Source organism: Clytia hemisphaerica, unplaced genomic scaffold, assembly GCF_902728285.1.
Source record: "Clytia hemisphaerica strain Z4C2 unplaced genomic scaffold, Clytia hemisphaerica genome assembly, whole genome shotgun sequence".
NCBI classification, from domain to species: Eukaryota; Metazoa; Cnidaria; class Hydrozoa; order Leptothecata; family Clytiidae; genus Clytia; species Clytia hemisphaerica.
This window is the reverse complement of record NW_027104602.1, coordinates 130,765-151,263: the sequence shown is the minus strand read 5'-3', so window position 1 is coordinate 151,263 and position 20,499 is coordinate 130,765. Positions and strand designations below refer to the sequence as shown.

General features: G+C 36.3%; 2 protein-coding genes across 3 annotated transcripts in view; both read left to right on the top strand.

Annotated features, from left to right (window-relative positions):
- Positions 1-7,071: 7,071 nt before the first annotated feature.
- LOC136824151 (universal stress protein Slr1101-like) overlaps positions 7,072-20,499 on the top strand; it is a 104,965-nt gene continuing 91,537 nt past the window's right edge. For both annotated transcript variants that reach the window (XM_067080318.1, XM_067080317.1), the window contains exon 1: positions 7,072-7,084. The gene's annotated coding sequence lies outside the window, so the exon portion shown is untranslated. The remainder of the gene's footprint in view (positions 7,085-20,499) is intronic.
- Positions 13,885-19,932, top strand: LOC136824194 (ribosomal biogenesis protein LAS1L-like). Its single transcript, XM_067080371.1, has 8 exons — positions 13,885-14,299; positions 14,776-14,847; positions 15,020-15,100; positions 17,727-17,783; positions 18,070-18,135; positions 18,563-18,595; positions 19,361-19,474; positions 19,781-19,932. The coding sequence occupies exons 1-8, from the start codon at positions 14,215-14,217 to the stop codon at positions 19,930-19,932; spliced, it is 660 nt and encodes a 219-aa protein (XP_066936472.1). The 5' UTR covers positions 13,885-14,214.

The following is a 20,499-nucleotide window of genomic DNA, read 5'->3' as shown; positions in this document are numbered from 1 at the left end:
TGGATCCTGAACTCCTAAGGTCCTAAGTCTTAAGTCTAGCGTTTAGACGCAAAATCAAAAATCGAACCTACTTTAGAGCACTAACAAATCGATTGTGGTTTCAAAACTTCCTGGAAAATGTCTCTTTCTTCTCAAATATGACCTTGATTGTAGCTTGCAAAACGTATTAAAAGATGTAGGAAAAAGATTTTCTCTAAATACACCCATGTCTTGGTGCCCTGTGGGCATTTATCACACAGAGGCGGGTATGAAAATTTCTATCAAAATAGCAATGGGGAGCTTAAGAATTAAGTGGGGATGGATTTGGAGTGCAATTTTTAAGTTTGATTTTCAAATGATGATGGTCAATTTCCAAGAAGGGCTAAAATTTTAGGGTATTTTTCTCACCAGGGAGAGATTTTGGTCAAAATTTTCAGTGGGAAGGTGATTCCACCGGGTCTGTAAAGTGTCTGAATAGAGGGCCTGGATCTACCCTTTCAACGTGAATTAAGCGCAACCAACTGGCATACACTGAATTACTTACAAACTTTAGACTGCCAGGTTTTACCCATGATGATATTTGATGAAGTTTTAAAACCTTAAAAGTAGCAAACAGGCAAAAGGTGGTGATAAAGAAACAAAAAAATAATTCAAGCACATAATCAAGGCTTTTATTTAACCCTTTAAGTGCCAATGTCGTATATCAGACATGGGCTATGTAGGAGGGTGAAGCCCTCCTGTAATGCCCAGTTTGAGTTAGAAATTGCCATTTTTGGTCTAACTTGTAGGAATTGGATTGAGCTTCGTGGTCAAGCAAAAAAAATCAAAAGTGAGTCTTTTCAGCGAGATTTTAAGCTCTTAGGTGCCGTATAAACGGGCAGGCTCGAATAAACGGGGGGGGGGGGTTTGGAAAATTTTCGAGATTTTAATAAACGGAGTGACCTAATTGCCGGGGGGGTTGGAAATTGTATTTCTAAAAATCCAAAAATAAGGTAAATATAGGCTAAAATCAGGCTATCTAGAGCAAAATAAGTGGCCTTCTCTTTGAAAGCTAAAGATATTCTTAAAAATTAATAAACGGGGGGTCCTCATAAGGTCCGGGGGAGGGGGTTGAAAATTTTTCGAAAAATTAACAAGCGGGGGGGGGGCGTTTATTTGGCACCTAAAAGTAGGATTTTAACCCCGTTTTAAAGTGGAAGACTGGCCAGTAAGTACATTTTAAATAAGCCACCTACCTTGTTTAATACAGCCATTTGCAAGTTTGATCTCATGGTAAGATTTTCCGTTAGAATCCTTTATAGCTGCCTCTCTCTACCCTTTAAATTACAAAGGATAACTCGAACACCTGAAACGTAAAAATGAAAACCTTTCGAAAAAGTATTAGCAAGTTTATGTATTCGAGATAAATCGAGGGGGACGGTATAAAGCAAAGCTGACATAGGACCGAAATCACCGTCCTCTTTGCTCGACGACGGTAAAAACACCAAGATACCGTCGTCTGTTTAGGTGAGCAAAGGCGATATAGAGCCGTACATCAACTATCGACTTTTTCTTGTATCGATTTCACTTACCATCGCCCTCGATATCCTCCGATACATAAACTCGGTATTATTTTAGGGGTGGGTGTGCTAAATTTGTTTTTGACTTTTTGAAATATCCTCCACTCCCCCTAGTAGATACTTCCTGACCACCCCCTTATGTCAAAATAAAATCAAGAACCAGTGACAAATGATTTATTGTGCTTGCAATTTTTTTAATCTTTAACACCACTTTTGTCTGTTTCTTACTTTTAAGGTTGCGAAAAAAACTTCATCGAATACTCATAGGTAAAACCTGGCAGTGAAAAGTTTGTAGTTTATTGTGTGCCTGAAGTTTCATTATTATATTATCATCGACCGCCGGAGGCGGTTTCTTTCATAGTGGTACGCTAATCTCGTTTTGCCTTGGCTCGTTACTTTGTCTGCCATTTACTTTCGGTTTTTTTAACTAGATTACCCAGGTGTTTCTCTTTTTTTCCCTGAATATCTTTGATTCGGAATTGAATAATCGAGACATGAAAAATGACTATATTGTAATCTGTTTTCAATGAATAATCTAAAATGTATTAGAGATGACATGTAGGCGTTAATAATGTGCGCGCGCTCTTTCGCGAGCGTGATGCGTGATGGAAGGCGGTCGTTTCAGTGTGGTTTAGATCCACACTGTGACCTAGTTATTATTAGATCATCCGACTACGGTTCGCAAGGTTGTGGGTTCAACCCCCAGCCGGGTCATACCAAAGATTATCAAAATGGTACTTGATGCCTCTCTGCTTGATGCTCAGCAATTAAGAGAATGATCAAGGGTGTGGGGAGAAATCCAGGGAAAAAAGAGTGGTGGTCTCCCCTACCTTCGGATACTAACCTTCATACTACTCCCCTACCGACTGCGGTCGCAGACTTACTTTTATTAAAAGAGAATCTTTTCACACCTTTCTTCATACGTCTTTCATGTATAGCATGTGAGTGAAGCCAGCAAAGGAAAACTTAATAGAATAAACCAGCCGAGGCTGGAAGGTCAGCCAATAGAGCTTAGCTAGATAGCTTTAATAAGTGGGTTAACAGATGTAAGAGATGTACTGAAACAGAGTAGACTAAAAATGTTGAATAATGTACAAAATGTGAAACATTTGATAACTTGATTTAAAATTATTTAAAACAAGCCTGAGAGCTCCTCCAACCCCCCCCCCCACCACCCAACGAGAAGATCAAAGTATATACTTCTCTTTAGCATTGTAGCACTGTTTTTATGACATCAAACAATTAAGCTATAGTTAATTACTATAAAATAAAAGAGAAAAATAGTGTAACTAAACTTTTTGTTAATTTCATTCCAGTCAATTATGATACAATTTTTCTGTTGGATGTAGACAATATCCATATATGACCAAAGTGTTATCTAGAAATAAATTAGAAAATTGCCAAAACGTCAGAACCAAAATAAAGATATCCATCAAATATGTAGAAACTGTACTTTTTGTTTTACTTGATAAAACTCCAATAACACTTTAAACTAACAAGCTGCAAACTTTAAGTCACAAAGCGCAAACTCCAGAAAAACACAATTTGCATCAAAATCTTTGCAAAACGTAGTTCATATTTATAACATTTCAACAGGAACTGTATTTTGGTAGACTTGGTCAAATTACAGAAACCATTTGTCAGTTGTCTGCAAGGCCAATGAGGTACGTAAAAACTGACTGCTATTCAGTCAAAGCCAAAATTTGGCAAGGTCAGAAAAACATAATTTACATCCAGTCTTCGTAAATAAATTTTGTAGTTTAGTACCGTCAAGTTACACAGCATGCACACTACCATCTTGAAGACTTTGCTGGTCGCAAATGATAATCTAAAGCAAAACTTAAAATTCCTAACTATGCAGGGAAGCTCATTTTTCCCCCATTTTGCTTTAAACTCCCTTTTGATTGGTCTATGAATTTGGGCGATCGCTTTACCGCCTTGGCGGAATAAACACACGACCATAATAAATAAATTCAACAGGGCAGCAGAGTAGCAATTAATTTCAACTGGGAGTCCTCTCTTCTGTGCCAAGCACTGGCAGTGTTTTTTAAACTTTAAAACAATGTTAAATGAAGACCAGATGGATCTGTTTGTTATGACTGTGCAAGTTGTGACGAGAGTGTGCATGTTGTGTAACTTGACGGTATAATTCATTAAATTCTAGAAACCATTTTTCATAACTTTCTGCAGTCCGTTTTCTGCAAGTCTGATAAGAGATATGTATAAACTGCCCATAAACTGTTATCGCCATTCATTCCATTCCATCATTCCGTCAAAACGTGCGCCAAGGTTAGAAAAGGTTAGAAAAACACAATCTGCGTCCGGAACTGCGTGAAAAATAGTTTGATCAATTTCAACAAGAACTGTAATATTAATATAATTGATCAAATTCCAAAGACCATTTGTCATAATTTTGCAAGTCCAATAATAGGAGATGTGATGTCATCATTTGGTTCCCGTCATCTGACCGATTTGGCAAACGATATCATCCACCAGGATGCATCCTCTCTTATTTTCCACCTATTTTCTACTTTCCTATCTTCTATCCTGATTTTCTGACTTTCTCTAGTGTTTCTAATTGTTTTCTAAGTATTTTTCTGAAATTTGCCCGTACCGGTGAAATAGGTCTCCGACCCCGGCTCGAACCACCAAATACAAGCAACCTTGGTTTACAAACCCAATGCCTAACAACTAGCGCCAACGAGACATAGCAGAATGCTGTCATTCACAAATACTTATAGTGTGTAATTTACAGACCTTTATTAAGAAAGCTCCCAACCCTACCGGTGCCCCTACAAGGATCCCTACGGGATCCTAAGTTAGGTCACAGGGTACGGATGCCCCTAAGAAGGCCTTCGGCCTTATATTGTGACTCTCGAGCTCCAACCCTAACCCTAACTGATAATAACCGAACCCCCGTCTAGGTCCGTAGATTGAAAAATTTCACTTGCATCCTGGTGGATGATATCGTCTGCCAACCATCTGACCGACCCTGATTTACGGTCAGCAGGTAGAGTTGGAGAGTCGGAAAGCTTTTCCGCTGCTTTGCTGGATTTCCACTGTCGACCTCTGCACGCTCTGTGTTTACAAGTTTTCAAATCGAAGTAGTGAGCCGCATGCTAATGGAGAGTAAACCGAAAACCAGTTTATCCACACGGTGGTTTCTCAATTTCTTAATTCGGATCAGTCCACACGGATTCCCTTTCAACAAGATGTAGCTGCTTCTTAAAAGAAAAATATTTTCGACCGACCGAATGACCCCCACTTTTTAAAATAGAAATGACGGGAACCAAACAATCTTTTGCGATTCGCCTTATCAAACACGTCCAAACCAAGTCCAAAAAAGCATGATTGGATCCAGTCTTTATCAAATTTAGACAGTAGCTGTACTTTTGTAAACTTTATCAAATCCCAATAACATTATAACACCATCAATCCCACCTAGAGGCAAACAAGAAAAACATGTTTTTATTGCAAAAACTAATAAAAAGCAGCAATAAAAAGTATCAGAAAATTCAACATAAACAAAAACTTGAGCAAACGGCTTTAAACCTTCAAAAGATGTAGAAAAAGAATCCCCTTGATGAAAATCATGTGTTTGATTTGTCGAGTTAAAAAAATAAATGACAGAAATTGAAGCTTGCAACAGATTTACACTGGAAATACTTTGGTACAACACTGACTTATCACATCTGACTTATCGCTTGAGCCGCCATCTTGAAACACCACATTATGATCTGTAAAAACAACACACGCTAAAAGTACCCAAAAAGTTAACCCGATCGGAAGAAAGTTTAGAAATCAAAGTGAGATCGGGAAGTCGGATTTTTTTTTTGTCGTCTTATGATGATGATGGAACTGGAAAATTTTACCTATTTGAATGCTCAGCTTCGGCTGACCAATAAGGGTAGAATTGTTGGTTTTTAAAGTAACAGTATTTAGTATGGGTCGAGTGACATTGCAGAGATAAACGCTGTTTATAGGTAATTGAATCCAATCGGTACCTCAGTGTGCATGCAAAGGCTGTAAAAAGGCAGCTGGTATCATCTAATGGATTTGACTCTGAAAACACCCAATTTTTTAAGAAAATGAACAAAAACACTCAAAAATGGAGAAAATAAGAACATGTTAAGAACATTTTTAAGCTTAAAACTCACAAAGTTAAGAACATCCGAAGGCTTGAAAATCTATTCCTTGCAACTAAGGAAACAATTTCAATTTCAAGAACTACCGACAAAGAGGATTGTCGTATTTCCTAGCACTGTTTCTCTCGCCTGTTATTTCGCCTAACATTCTAAAGGCCGGTTTCCACTTTCGCGCGAAATGGGTGACAGTTTTTTTCTTAACCTTTTTTGCCTGAACAAAAGATTACGTCATAAAATAATTTCGTGCGAACAAAAAAAAAGTTGAAGGAATCTTCTTTTTTCATCCGTTACGTCTATTTCGACCAATGGAATTGCTTAATTTTTCAACCGACACCAATGACCTTCCAAAAACGTCAAAAAGTTTTATCTCATGTCGCGTGAAAGTGGAGACCGGCCTTAAGCCTAATCGTTTCAAATAAAACAATCGTCAGTTAAGTAATACCTTATCAGCCCTTTTTACACCGGCCCTAATTTAATGCTGGCCCCTTTTACGCCGGCCCTTGTTACGCCACAGCCTGATTTTGGCTATTTATGCTTCAATTTACATTAAAATATCATTTTCAGTAGTAAACTGTTGAAAATTCCATTGAAAATCACTGATTTTTGTGAAGTTTTAGATATGGAGTAAAACAATGGATAATTTTTGTCTTCGAATGATACCTAAAGTCCTTTAAATTGAGAAATAATGATAAAAAATTAACGCCACTTTTAATTAAATTTTGCAAATATTTGGCCCTTTTCACACCGGCCCTTTTAACACTGGCCCTTATTACGCCAATAGCTTAAAAATAACGCCAATAAGGGTCGGTGTAAAAAGGGCCGATAAGGTATATTGTTAGTCATGAATACAGTTTTTATTTCATTCTTATAGTAAATACAGTAAGTCATCAAGTGCAGTTTTGATAGATATCCACCGAAGGAAGGGAGGGCACCAATATATCCATGGGTTGCTCCACAGGCCCGTAGCAACCGGGGATGGGGGGAAGCACAGGGGCATTTGCGCCTTGATTTCAAAAAACGAAAACAAACTTAAAAGAATGCTTGATAGTTCATTACAAGAGAGATCGGAAAACAACATCACCAGGTCTACAGAAAGTCACTACCGGCCAATTCCAGGGCGTTGCTGGCCATTCTACCAAAGTAAAACATCACAAAACACTCATGAAGGAGACATCAGGAAAAAAGTCACTTCGATGTTGACGGAATCCGTTTTACTTTCAGGTATGTGACGGAATAATATTTTAAAGATTTGTTTGAAAATACAGTGGTGTCACCATAACTCGAATACGCAAGGGGGATTTAAATTGGTTCGAGTTATAGAAATTTGGACTTTTAGGCACTGATTGAAGAGACAAGAATTTTTTCGATTTAAGGAGCCATTCGATACCCTGAGTATAAGAGGTTGAGTTTTCAAAGAAGATATCAACCTCTGAAGACCAATAATAGAAATATTATTGCGCATGTGTCAATCTAGTCACTGTAGAAAGAATCAAAGATGAAGAGCAAATATTACCATACTGGCTGCGTTTAGACCAGCCTGGCATTTGTAATTGCTTGCAGTATTCTTTTGAATTCTATTGTGCCGCGCAATTGTTCGGTTTGTCAAATGCCTAATGATGCCAGCGTGTTGGCATTTCGTTGGCATTTGAAATGCCATTTTGAGCAAAGGAATCCCCTTTTCTGGCATTTCAAATCAAACAAAGGAACCAAAACAAAGAGAAAAAATGATATTTTTGATTTTTTAAAGTATTTGCACGTTTTTTATTCAGTTCTTTCTATAGATTGTAAAATTTGCAAAATTGGCCATAGCCTAGCCGTACGGCAAAAAGTTTCAGTCTTAATGACTACAGTTTTTGAGAAATTCCATGCTTTTCATTGTTTGATCTGTCAAAGTTGAACTTGAGGGAATCACCTTTTCAGTAATGACTCTAAAAAGACGATTCCTTAAATGCCATGACAGAAAATACAATGGAAAAGCTATTAAAATCGAATCCCTCATGAGCAAATGCCAAATTACAAATGCCAGTTGGTCTAAACGCAGCCACTAATGTCTAGTAGACTGTATAAGTATGCAGTTTACTATTTACGAATTCCCCAAAAACTTTCAAGTGTAATTGAAATGGAGTTTCTTTCAAAAGAAATCTTCTACATAATTCCCAAATGGATAACAGTAACTATTAATTATGGTGATGTTACTTTAATGTAATCGAAATAATAGACAGATCTTTATGTTATGATTCTCTATCACTGGCTTTAAAAAAAAAGCATTGATGACATTTTTGAGTTGTTTTCAAAGACGGAATAAAAACATCAAATTTGAACTTAATCCAAGATCATAGATTGCTGTCACGGTTACTCTCTCATGGTTCTCTGCGTTGATTGCGCGCTGAATAGAATCTCGATTGGTCGGCACAGGTTGGAAAATATGATTGCGGCATGTGCTTTTCACGGTAGTCATTCAAGTGATAGAGCTTGGAGTTCAGAAGGCTTCATTGTATACTTTTTTTATGATTAGAAAGGTTTTCTCAAAATTTATGCTCGCGCATCGCTGAAAGGAAGACAATTCTTCTTTCGTTTGAAAATATGTGTCTGTCTGTCTGTTTTCCACAAAAACTTTAGGGCAGCCTGGAGACTTAAAAAATGGTTGGATTTGGCTTAAATTTGCCACACTTGTGCTTGAGTGAATATCTTGGGCTTTTTTTTCAGTTTTTGAAACTTTCGATTTGGGCCTTTTCGCTAAAACGAGGCTAAAACTTTGAGGCAGCCTGGAGACTTCAAAAATGGTATAATTTGGCTCAAATTTAGCACACTTGTGCCTTGGGTGAATATCTTGGATTTTTTTTTCATTATTTGAACATTTTGATTTGGGGACGAATTATTCGCCAAAACCGTGTTCTCTACTATGATTCTACAAATCTAACCCATTATTTAAGTATCTACAAATCGGGCATTTAACTTGAGTTGATTTAGTTAGAAAATTACTGAAGTTGAGCCTAGTGCGTTGCACACGTTCGACCATGAATTAAATAGCGGCCATATGCTTGTTGGAAAGCTTTTTAAAGTGGAATATTACTTGGTTGCGAGGAGATGATGATTATATCTGAATTAAGCCAAAATTCGGTTGGACACTGTATGATTTTTAAATCATTGAATTCAATTTTCAGGACAATTGTAAAAAGGGTAGAAGCTGATTGGATTGAATGAAGACAAAATATAAAAAAATAATATAGAAAAAAAAAGCTCAAAATATATTGATAGGTAATCATAAATAAAAAAAAAGCTGTGATTTCTTATGTGAATGACGAGGAAGACTAAAGATATCAGAAATAATTAATTGGTACTTACAAGTTACACGAGTTACTCTCAGATGCTTCATAACAGGGAAAAATCCTTAAATTTAAATAAACGGGGAGGGGGAGGGCTAATTACAAGGGGTTCGATATTATACCTTTAAGTCACTCCCCCCCCCCCCTCCAAAAAAAAGGTAATTATAGAGTAAAACCTTGGCCATTGACTTTTCTTGGAAAAATGGGGTTGAAAAAAAATAATTATTTGGGGGCGTTTGTTATTTATTAAAGGAATTATACGGTGTTATATACACCCGACTCGTCTGAAACTGATGTCAGCTAAATTTTAATAAAAGAGTCCTTTAAATTTGTAAATAAATGGAAGAAAAAAATCTTGCTTCACATTTTTCTTTATTCATTACAAAAGATTCTATTTATTTCAATCTGCTGGATCAACATACATTATAACTATGTAAAAGGTCAATGGCTTTAAGCACCTGAGAATAATCAAAGAACAAATTTTTCCGGCAAGAATCAGTTAATAATAGCCCTGTTTCCCAAACCAGCGGGACCCTCATTTCACCAAGAAATTGGTCGAATTTGCCCGGCGGAAAGACCTTACAATTTCAGCCCCACTAGGAGATTGACTTTAATTTTTCCTTTCGAAATTTAATGGGAAAAATTGCACTACAAAACCAACCCCATTGGAATAACAAAATTATCCCCATCTGGATTTGATTAGAAGTTTTTATTTCCACTCTGAGAAAAGTTCTACCGAAGCTGTGAGACATAGGTCTGCTAATTCAACACCCAGCTGACACACAACGTTGTTTCAACGTTCATCTAACGTTATATGGACATTTTGAATATTAGAAAAACGTTGAAACGACGTTGTGTGTCACAGCTAGGCAGCTCCAGTTTTAAAGTTATCAAAAACAATCACGAATAATTTTATAAATTCCATAAATTGGAAAGGATCTATTGATCGGAAAATCCGCATTTTGGCCACAAACATATTCTAAGAAAAAATCAAGATTAAGATTAAAAAATGGCTCGTCAAGGCATACTAAAACATGGGGATGTTAATATCGCTGGGAAAAAATATAGGTATGGTGGAGTTTTTAGGCATACAATGATGACCGGAAAGCGAAACCAGTGTTAATTGGTACCATCGTTTGCCATAATAAAAAAAAACCGAAACTAACTTCATTTTTTTTTCTTAGCAAAGAATGAAACTGTCCTTTTAGCTCAATGATTTAAAGCATGAAGGAAGAAACCCCTATCTATAATATAAGATTTACTCAGCAGGCTATAATAGTTTCCGAGAAAAGGTAAAATTAAGCTTTATAGAATCAAATTTCATCCTTTGCCACAGAAGGTCACACATATCTTCACAGATAAGACCAAAGTCAACCTACATTTTAGGGGTAAATAACATTTGATGAGCCAAACCCTAAGTATCTGAATGGACTCTTCCAGAAAAAAACCGTATACCGCCTGTTGAGGAGGTCCATCCCTCTGTAGCTAAAAATGCTGTAACCCCTTGGAATTTCAGGCAATTTTAGGTTTAAACCCCTCTGGAATTCCGAATTTTAGTAGGATTTAAAAAGCTACCCCCGTGGAATTCCAGTTATTTTTGAAAGATTTTTGTATCTACCTAAGGGATTCCGCCACATCAAGCATTACTCCCTTGGAACGGAAATGGACCTCCTCAACAGGGGGTATCTGGTTTTTTTCTGGAAAAGCCCAATGCTATTTTTTTACAATTCTAGTTCTTCTATTGAATGCCTTTCTCTGCTGATTTTGACTAGGTCATCTTTTGCACACGGTTCATCTGATTTGAAATCTAGTAGGCTGAGCTTATATAATTAATATCGACGGTATTTATACAATCTTCATAATTAGCTGCTCCTATCATCAACTGATTTCTAAAATCAACAGCTTTTAATGCTATCTTTCTGAGCATAGCGGTCATTTTTTATTAAAGTCGAAATGAATCATGGGTAATCGATACTGCTTGCACCCCGCGTATTTTTTTTCAGTCAGCGGTCGCAACCCAACTTCAGCGGTCGAAACCCAACTTAGAATAAAAGAGGGAATTCTTGGGTTCCGATTTGTTTCATTCGTTAAAGTATCAAAAAAGTTTGTTTATACTACTCTGTACCAGAGTATATCTCACGATTATCGTAGCGTAGTACAACGGCAATGAATTTTGAAATTAGCCGTAAATATTGGGTTTGTGTACAGATAAGCTGGGTACTCACCTGAGTTGGGTTTTGGCCGCTAAAAATCCCTCTTTCATTTGAAATAAAACATGGGTTTCGACAGCTAAAATGGGTTTCTGCCGCTAGGTTGGGCTTTGACCACTAAGTTGGGTTTTCGACCGCTAAAATGGGTTTCGGCCGCTAGGTTGGGCTTCGACTGCTAAGTCGGGTTTCGACCGGCTGAAGTTGGGTTGCGACCGCCGACGGGAAAAATTACACTGCGCCCCCATAACGGCTTCATGCGATTCGATGCAAAACATGAAAAATCTATCTACAAATCTAAATACAAACAATATAATTTTAGAACAACAGCAAGTCGTTATCACCAAAGCCCAGTGATTCAGATTTACTTATCATTCTATTCGTCCGTGAAATGGCCTGTGTGGGTAAAATGTTAAAAGCAAGACGAAGATGAAAGTAGCCCGGAAACCTGGAAACGAAGGTTAATCCGATCTTTCCAGGGGCAAACCTTGTATAGTTTTCTATTCACTTGTCCTGGTGGAATAAAGGTCAACGTAGAGTGTCAAAATTTTGTATTTTTTAACCCTAAAAAGAGCTTTTCAACTGTTTTGCGGTCATGCTCAGTTTTAACTGATCATAGTAATAATTATAAGAAATGGAAATTATTCAATCTTTTAATTTTGACCTTATTATTTTTGCCTGAGACTGTCATATTTGTCTGAAAAACACACCAAAGTGTCCTAAAGAAAATTGACGTCTATGTTATTTTGATTCCCATACCGCTTACCTTTCCAAAAATGTATAGCAAGTGCTTTGACCAATAAAATCGAGTGATTTTACAAATTTCCCCCTACTAACAGGTCAAATAACTTTTTCAATTTTTTTTCCTACAAAATGTTTAGGATTAGATGTGTCGCTCAGTTCCAATCTTCCCCAGCTGGCACACAACGTTATATGGACGTTGTGAACGTTAGATAAACGTCAAAACAACGTTGTGTTGCCAGCTGGGTCAAATCGCAATTAATGAGAGGTTGAAATAATCTTTTGCACACGGTAAGCATTTACCTTACGTAATGAGTAATCTAATTAGGAGCGTGGGTAAAGAATTTTGTTAATTAATACAGTGGAGTCTCTTATAATTCAAACCTCTAAAACTCCTCTGTCTCCTTAACTCGAACAAGCTTTCTCGTCCCTCCAGTTAACAATACCCCCCTGTTGTACTTTTACGGTGTGACGGGATTGGCCGTTTTTTAGTACGGTATTATGGGATTTGACGAAAAAAGGGACGGGAAAACGGTATTTCAAAATCAAACGGTGACGGTATTTAGGTACATTTTTGGCCTGTTCAAGCCGGTGTGACTGTGTTATTATTTTTTCAATTTTCGGGATCCGGGATTCAGCAAAAACTTTGACGGGAAAATGATATTTCGAACCCCTACAAACTCTCCCCCCTTATAAACCTTACTCCATAACTCAAAAAATTTTTAATTCGAACAAATTAGTAACTGTAATCATTCATCTTTATAGTTAATTGTGCATTTCCCCGTGGGGAGGGCACTCAATTTCTAAACGATGGCATGTGCCGCCAAAAGATTGGCTTTCAAAATCGGATCATTACAGTGCATTTTACCGAGCGTTTGCGACCCTTATAGTAAATGATTTCATATTTTATTTTCCTAAAGCAACCTGAAAATGAGCCTGAGATGTCAACACAATGTTTAAAAGAAATCAAAATGGGTGTGTTTCAAAACTATAAAAATATATCAGATTTTTACTGTCAGACTTGCAATTCAGCCCAAAACACACCCTTACATTGTATCCAGCTAAAAGAATACCTTTGTAGTGCATTCTTTCAAAATTACACCCTTACAGTGAATTTTGAGGGATTTTGGCTATTTTAGATAACATAAGATCATTGAAATAGAACTTTAAAGAAATGTATCAATTACTAACGAACAAAACTTGATCTGCAAGCGGGAATATCAAACCAAACGACGTTTAATAGCTCGAACGGTCAACTTGATTTTCTTTATGATGAGCCATATAGATGAGAAGTCTGCGTGAAGGTCAGAAAAGTTTTTTCACTTGGCCGGTTTCTGGAAACACTACATTTTTTTATTTTTGTCTTAGCTTGAACCTTTCAGTGTGAATACATTCTGTTCGTTTTCATCTGAAGCACGTTACCCATTTATTGGCTTTCACACAAACACTTGATTAAAAGTGTAATCCATCGTCAGATTTTGAATAAATAGAAAAATATGCCGTTCTTTGATAGTTTGGGTTACGGTTAGGGTTTGTCGTTCTTTTTGTCGCTTTTTAATAGTTATTTGTCGTTCTTTTAGATGGGCTGGAAACGTTAGATGAACAGTCTCGCCATGCTCAAAAGATCATGTTCATATCAAATGTGGTCTGCCAACCACAACAGATCCCCTTACTGAGTCATGACCATGGACAGGGTTGTCAGGATCTGCTTGGAGATTAACTTAAGCTCATCTTTTATTGAGTGTTTTGTATTGGGTACTATATGATTGTTTTTCATTGTTAACACACGAAAAATATTGAAATCAAGTAGGAGTCGAAAGCACATCATACACTGATTAATGTTCTCCCACTGATTTTAATGGGGGCTTTAATCCTAAAAATTGAATGCCTTTTTAGTTTAAAAAATATAAAGATGAGATGTAATCTAAATGATTTATCCTATTAAAAATATTATCAAGGCTAATTAAAGGCAGAGGAAAAATTGCTGACAATGTGATGTCAATCTCATTTAATTTCGGGCACGTATGTTATAGAAATAAAAGTTAATTAAACTCTTATTGTTAGCAATAATTAAAAAGGGTACAAATCTACCTCTACGCAAAAAAAAAGGAAGTTTATTTTTTTCTATAAAATCATGTTTTTCTCTGCCACATTCACATTTATTTGAGAATCTCAGTGAATTGAGTTCATTGAAGACGTTGACCGTCCAAAGAACACAATTTGATCGAGTTAACGTTAAGTTAACGAATAACTCACGATGATGGGTTTGCGTCGAGTTATCCTGGCTCTCTCGATCTGCTGCTTTTGTGCTTCAAATTTTGGGAAAAGTTTGAGCGAAGAAGGTAAGATTAAACTTTGACTTAAATTGTTTTAAATTAGAAAACATTTTATATATCACTTCTCAAAGAAAAATAAAATACCCCTGTCTCACAGCCCCGCTGGAACTTCTTTCCCCAGTGGGGAAATCAATTCAAATGCCAATGGCGATGGAAATTGTATTGTTCCAAGGCTGAAAAATGCAGTGGGGATGGTTTTGAAGTGCAATTTTCAAGCATTTAATTTTGAGGGGGGATGAAATCAAAGTCAATTTCCCATCGACGCTGAAATTTCAGGGTATTTTCCCATCGGGTACGAAATTTTGGCCAAATTTTTCAGTGAGGCTATGGTTCCAGCGGGTCTGTGACACATGGGTGTGGTATGGAACAGACTTGCAGTCAGAGTCTTTGTTCTATTAGCTCTCTTTACAGAAAAAAAACTACTGCTAGCTGTATATTTGTGAAATTGTATGGTGAGATACCTTCTTCTTATCTTTAAAAAGGCTTATTGGAGCAACTTGAAGATGATGTTGCTGGTTTAAAAGATGTCATGCAAGATATGCGCACCAATCAAGGTATTATCCTTTTTAAAAGTCTACACAAATAATTCAATTGTTGTATTTTTTAATAAGGATTTTCATTCGCTCTCCAAAAGCTGACCATGCGAACTATCAAAATCAGTTCAAAGTCAAACCGCAACTATGCCTACATATACATCAAATTTTGATTTTCCATTGTTTTCATTAGAATCGACCACAGCGAAAGACGAAGAAGAATTTGAAGAAATAGGACACGATTTTGAAGAAGAAGAAGAAGAAGAAGAAAATGGTAAATAAAGATATATTTCGAAAGATTTTAAGATTTCTTTTTGTAAGGTCGCCAAACAATTTCAGATACTTATTCTACCGGGTGTCCTCTCTTTCAAGTGAATTTTCTTGAGTTTTTTTAACTTATAAAGAATCGGTCCTTTTGAATTGGAAAGAAGAAGGAAAAACTTAAATTGTGAAGGATCATTTGTCAAGTTTGATCAACAAGATCAAAAGTTATGGTATAAACAACATTTTAGTTTACACAATAGACAGCTCCAGGCTTTTAGGTCTTACTCTTGGTCTATAGGCACTGCTATAGGCGGCCAATAGTAGCCCCCACCGGGAATTGCTTATTAATAGATGTTTAACAAAAAATATGTATATCAATAGAGATTTCAAATAAAAGAATGTTTAAGACACACTTGATTAGCTTAGGTTTCGAAACTCTCTATTGTTTCATTAAAACCTCAGTGCGCATGCGATTTATCCGGAGAATTTCAATATTCCAAACAAGAGCAGTGCTCATATCCAGAAGAGTAGGAGTTTTACGCTCGAAACGAAGGAAAATATGACGTAGCCTACAACATTTCTGATTATCAAAGCTCCCAATTGATCAAGGGTCTGGTATTGCAGATTTTGGGGTGCTCCCAGATCTACTGTTTCATGTAACCCCACAAAAAGAAATCACATACAGTGAGATCAGGCGATCTTTGGGGCCACTCAGCAGTGCTTCTTTTATGATTTAATACCCTTGTTTTTTGCCTTTTTCATACTTTTTTGAAAAGTAATATTTTAGCATTTAGGCCATAGCGTTTTAATATCTAAATGACCCCTCAAGTTTATTCTTCCTCTTATCAATGCAAAAGAATTTAATCTTTATTATACCTACTACATTTTTTTAATACCAAAAGCTGGCCTACTTTGTAATAGAATATAAATTCAAATGCCATAAAAGCCCTGTAAATTGCTTCACTATATACTTAAAACAGAGAGAACTGAAGGTTTAGATAGACAAAATAAACTGGGTTCAGTTCTAAATACTTTAAAAATGCTAAATAATGAATGATCTTACTGTCTTAATCATGGGCTGATTATAGTTACATTTATCATAGAGAAGTCATAACCCTAATTTTTGTAATTTCCCTGATAAAAACAAAGAAAAAGCTTTACATGGCTGAAGAAAAATTAATCGATTGACTTTTTTAACCAACCAAATTTTAAAATGTTGTAGTTATCGAATGTTTTGATCGGCTATGAAAAGAAAAATTGACATCAAATGTTTTAACTTTCATGATAAAAACACCCCCTTCTCACCGACCCACTGGGACCCCTTCCCACTGGAAGAATTGGCCCAAATATCGTCCCCAGTGGAAATTATACTCCAAATTTTGTCCCCACTAAAAATAATCGAATAAAACCATCCTCAATGCAAAATATCATTTTATTTTTCACATCCCCACTGAAGTTTTTGACTTGAAAACAATAGATTTTAAATCCCCACCTATAAAAAATATGGTGATAACAATCCCCATTGAGTTTCAATCCATCCCCACTGGCTGAAATAATCCTGCCAGGTCTATGAGAACGGGTGTATAAAAAGGAAAATTTAAACCCATTGCCCCAAAAAAAAGATTTGAACGTCTTCCCTAACTGATTTTCCAGGCACGTCAGACAACTTCGCCTACATTTTTCTAACTAAAACCTTTTGGTTAAACAGTTTTGAAATCTTAGAAAAATCTCGTTTTTGTTACCAAGTGTGTAAGATGTTATTAGAAAGTATGTCAGCTTTTCATATTACCAGCAGGGAGCTGGCTTAATTTTTTTGGTGGTGCAAAACTATGAAATTGACGTCCCTGGTATTTTTGTACTTATTTTCGCAAGGTATGTTTTGCTTATAAATAAAGTGAATTTTAATCATCTGATTAGTCATCAATGACAAAATATAGAGTCTTTGAATACCAATTTTAAATGCTATATATTAAAAAGGATATTTAAAAAACGGATAAGAACGTATTTTTAAAACGAATGCTTGTAAATAAAAGACCAGCATCAGTAATTCTGTTGGTGTCCCATTCTGTTTGAATAGATCTATAATTAGATCTCTTTGTTTTCAATTTTTAATTCAACTACAAAAAAACCTAATCATATGACACTATTGGTGACTCATTTGATATCAGTACTAAGGCCTTTTATGTTTATATACTTAAACTATGGCAGACTTTACACGTTAAATTGACAAATTAAACAATGCTTTACATATCCTAACAAATCCTTGTGTCACAGAGCCGGTCGAACCAGCCAAAGGGAACATCTAGTCGAAATTTCGTATCCTGTGGGGAAAAATTACCAGCCCCACTGGGAAATTGACTTCATTTCATCCTCATTTGAAATTTAAGATTAGCAATGCACATCAAAACCATCTTACTGAATTTTTTAGCTTTGAACAATAGAAGTTCTGTCCCCAGTTGTGATTTCCATAGAAACTTTCATCCCCGCTTTGGGAAAAATTTTCAACGGAGCTGTGGGAAAGGGGTATGCTAACTTTCATTTTCGAAACCTCCTTTTTCTAACCAGAGAAATTTTCTCAATTACGAAATTCACTTGTTTAGAAGATTACCTAATTTGATTTTCCATTGCTTTATCAGATTTAACCACAGCGAAAGGCGAAGAAGAACACGATTTTGAAGAAACAGAAGAAAATGGTAAAAGGTTTAAATTAATGAAATGAAAGTACAAACTAAGCAAAACCCATGTGCCACAGACCCGGTGGGACCCCGTCCCCACTGGAAAATTTAGCCAAAATTTCGTCCCCATTGGGAAAAATATTCTGCAATTTCAGTCATATTGGGAAATTCACTTTCATCTTATTCCAATTTGGATATGCTAACTTTTATTCTTTTAAAACCTCCTTGTTCTAACCAGAGAACCTGGCGAAGTTTAATTTTTTTTAAAGAGACAGTTTCTCAATTACGAAATTCACTTTTTTAGGATCTGGAGGATCTAGGGCAGAAGAAGAAATGCCAAATGAAGAATTTCAGAACAATGATGGTGAAGGTAATAGCCTTCCACAAGTTCAACGAGAGTAGCAAACTAGCCTGTTAATTAATCATGTCAGAGGGCGGGAACTTAAAGGCGGTGGGCGTTTGCTAGAATAGGAGCTGCGTAGGAGAACGAGCAAAAGTTGGTGAGAGGCTGTTGCTTTCAGCCCTTGTTGCCGACAAAATTTCTTCCAACGCATACCTAACTCATACGCTCACTTTTCCCGCGTGATACTGTTCCAGCCCGACTGGCGTGCCAGTCTAAAGTTCAACGAGGATCTACCTACGCATCAAGAAGATCACGCTTTTAACCCTTTATGTGTATACGTGTTTCTTTACTAGGGGATGCATCTAGTTGTTGTTCCAAAAATGAAAATCATCTGCAGTAGAAGGCGATGTTTTTCATTATAATTTTAAACTTTTCTTCTTCATCTTCAATTTAGCAATGACGGAAGTTGAGATCAACGAAGCAAACCGTAAATATTTAATATTTCTCTCTTTACCAGTAATCGATATCTTGCTTTCTGACCCGGGGGGGGGGGGTACTAGGGCAAAATGGGCTACGGGGATGCGGCGCTGGTTAGGGTACCTTTTTTAACCTCCACGAATCCCAGGTTGGGTCGCAAAAACACCAAAATAGAAAAAATCAGCCCCTCGTAGGGTGCCTTTTATGGTAAATTTGGGGAAAAAGTAGAAAATTTGAGAACATTTTGGAATTTCAGTCCTATTCGGGTTCATTTTTTCATCTAAATTTTTGAAAAAACGAAGTCCCACGTAGGGTCCATTTTTCAAACCACAGCAGAGCACCCCCGTCGGTCGGCAAGGGTAGTACACCTCCGGGCTTTCTAATGTCTTCTTAAATGTCCCAACATGTCTAACCAAAGCTATGCAAATCTTTTCAAGTAAAGCATATTCTTCCTATGGCTTTTTTTATCCGTAGAATTAAGTTCTTGGTTAGTTTCTTGGTTATTAATTCTTCAGCTAACATTCGTGCATAAATGCATTATCAAATGATCCCAAACCTCATTCACAAACATTCAATGGTCCATAAGATAAGTAATCCATCTGACGAAAAAATCTAGGTAAACCCATAGAAAGCTTTTATTATATCCCAGCCGGCACACAACGTCAAAACAACGTCCATTTGACATTCATAACGTCCAAATAACGTTATTTGAACGTTAAAACGACGTTTTATGTCAGCTGAGATGTATACTACTATTAAATCACTTTGTTTTCAGACTATGACGGCCCAGAAGAGATACCCAATATTGTTAGAGGTGTTGCAACTACAAGAACTCTATGGCCTAAAGTAGATGGAGAGCTTCATATTCCGTACACTATCAATGCAAGTAGTATGTAAAGTATTTTCTTATATTATAGTCTACAGTTTGTCAATACACTAACATTTGCCCCAACCTCGTTCCCTGCGTATTATCAGCTTTTTGATGCTTACTGATAGCACTAGATAATACCCTGGCATTGTCGAACACTAAAGAATTATCTGGCGCTATCACGAGATATGATTTCTACCTTAACCTTTTTTTCTTTAAAGATCAATTTATGAAAGTGTGCGAATAAAACCATTTTTTGGAACAGACTTAACAGATGAATATAATACATTAATATGAATTTAACAATTCAAATTTTAATTCCCATAGTTGTTGCAAGTGATGCTCAAAGAATAGAAGACTTCATTGTAAAAATGAACAATGCTATCAAATGCAACGCAGACACATGGCGTGCAAAAAAAGAGAATGATGCACATTGGGTAGACTTCCAAGATTTTTCTGGGTATATACATTCTTCGTAAATTCATCATAAGCTATCTTCTAATTTATACTGTAAGTTGGTCTAATGTTGACATCCTACCCTGAGTATCAGAGGTTGAGTTTTTAAAGAACATATCAACCTCTGAAGACCAATAATATAAATTTTATCGCGCATGTGTCATTCTAATCAATGTAGAAAAAATCAAATATGAAGAATAAGAAAAAATAGACTGACTTTATGTTATGATTCCGTCACTATCCCTGACTTTTTTTAAAAAGCATTAATGACATTTTGAGTTATGTTTTCAACTTTGAACTCGTCATTGTTACTTTTCTCTGCGTTGATTGCACGCTGAATAGAATTTGGATTTGGTCAGCACAGTTTGATATATGATTTCGACATGTCCTTTTCACTGTATTGACATCCCTCATCTAATTTCACCACCCTTTTAACAAGAGATCGAAAAATTGATTAATATACTATATTATAATATAGTATATATCAACTATATATAATCTTTTTGCTAAGCGGTCAGAGAGGAGGAAAAAATTTTTTGTCCATTAGTGGTTCTGACTTTTCTAATGATTCTTCTTCTAATTCTTACTTT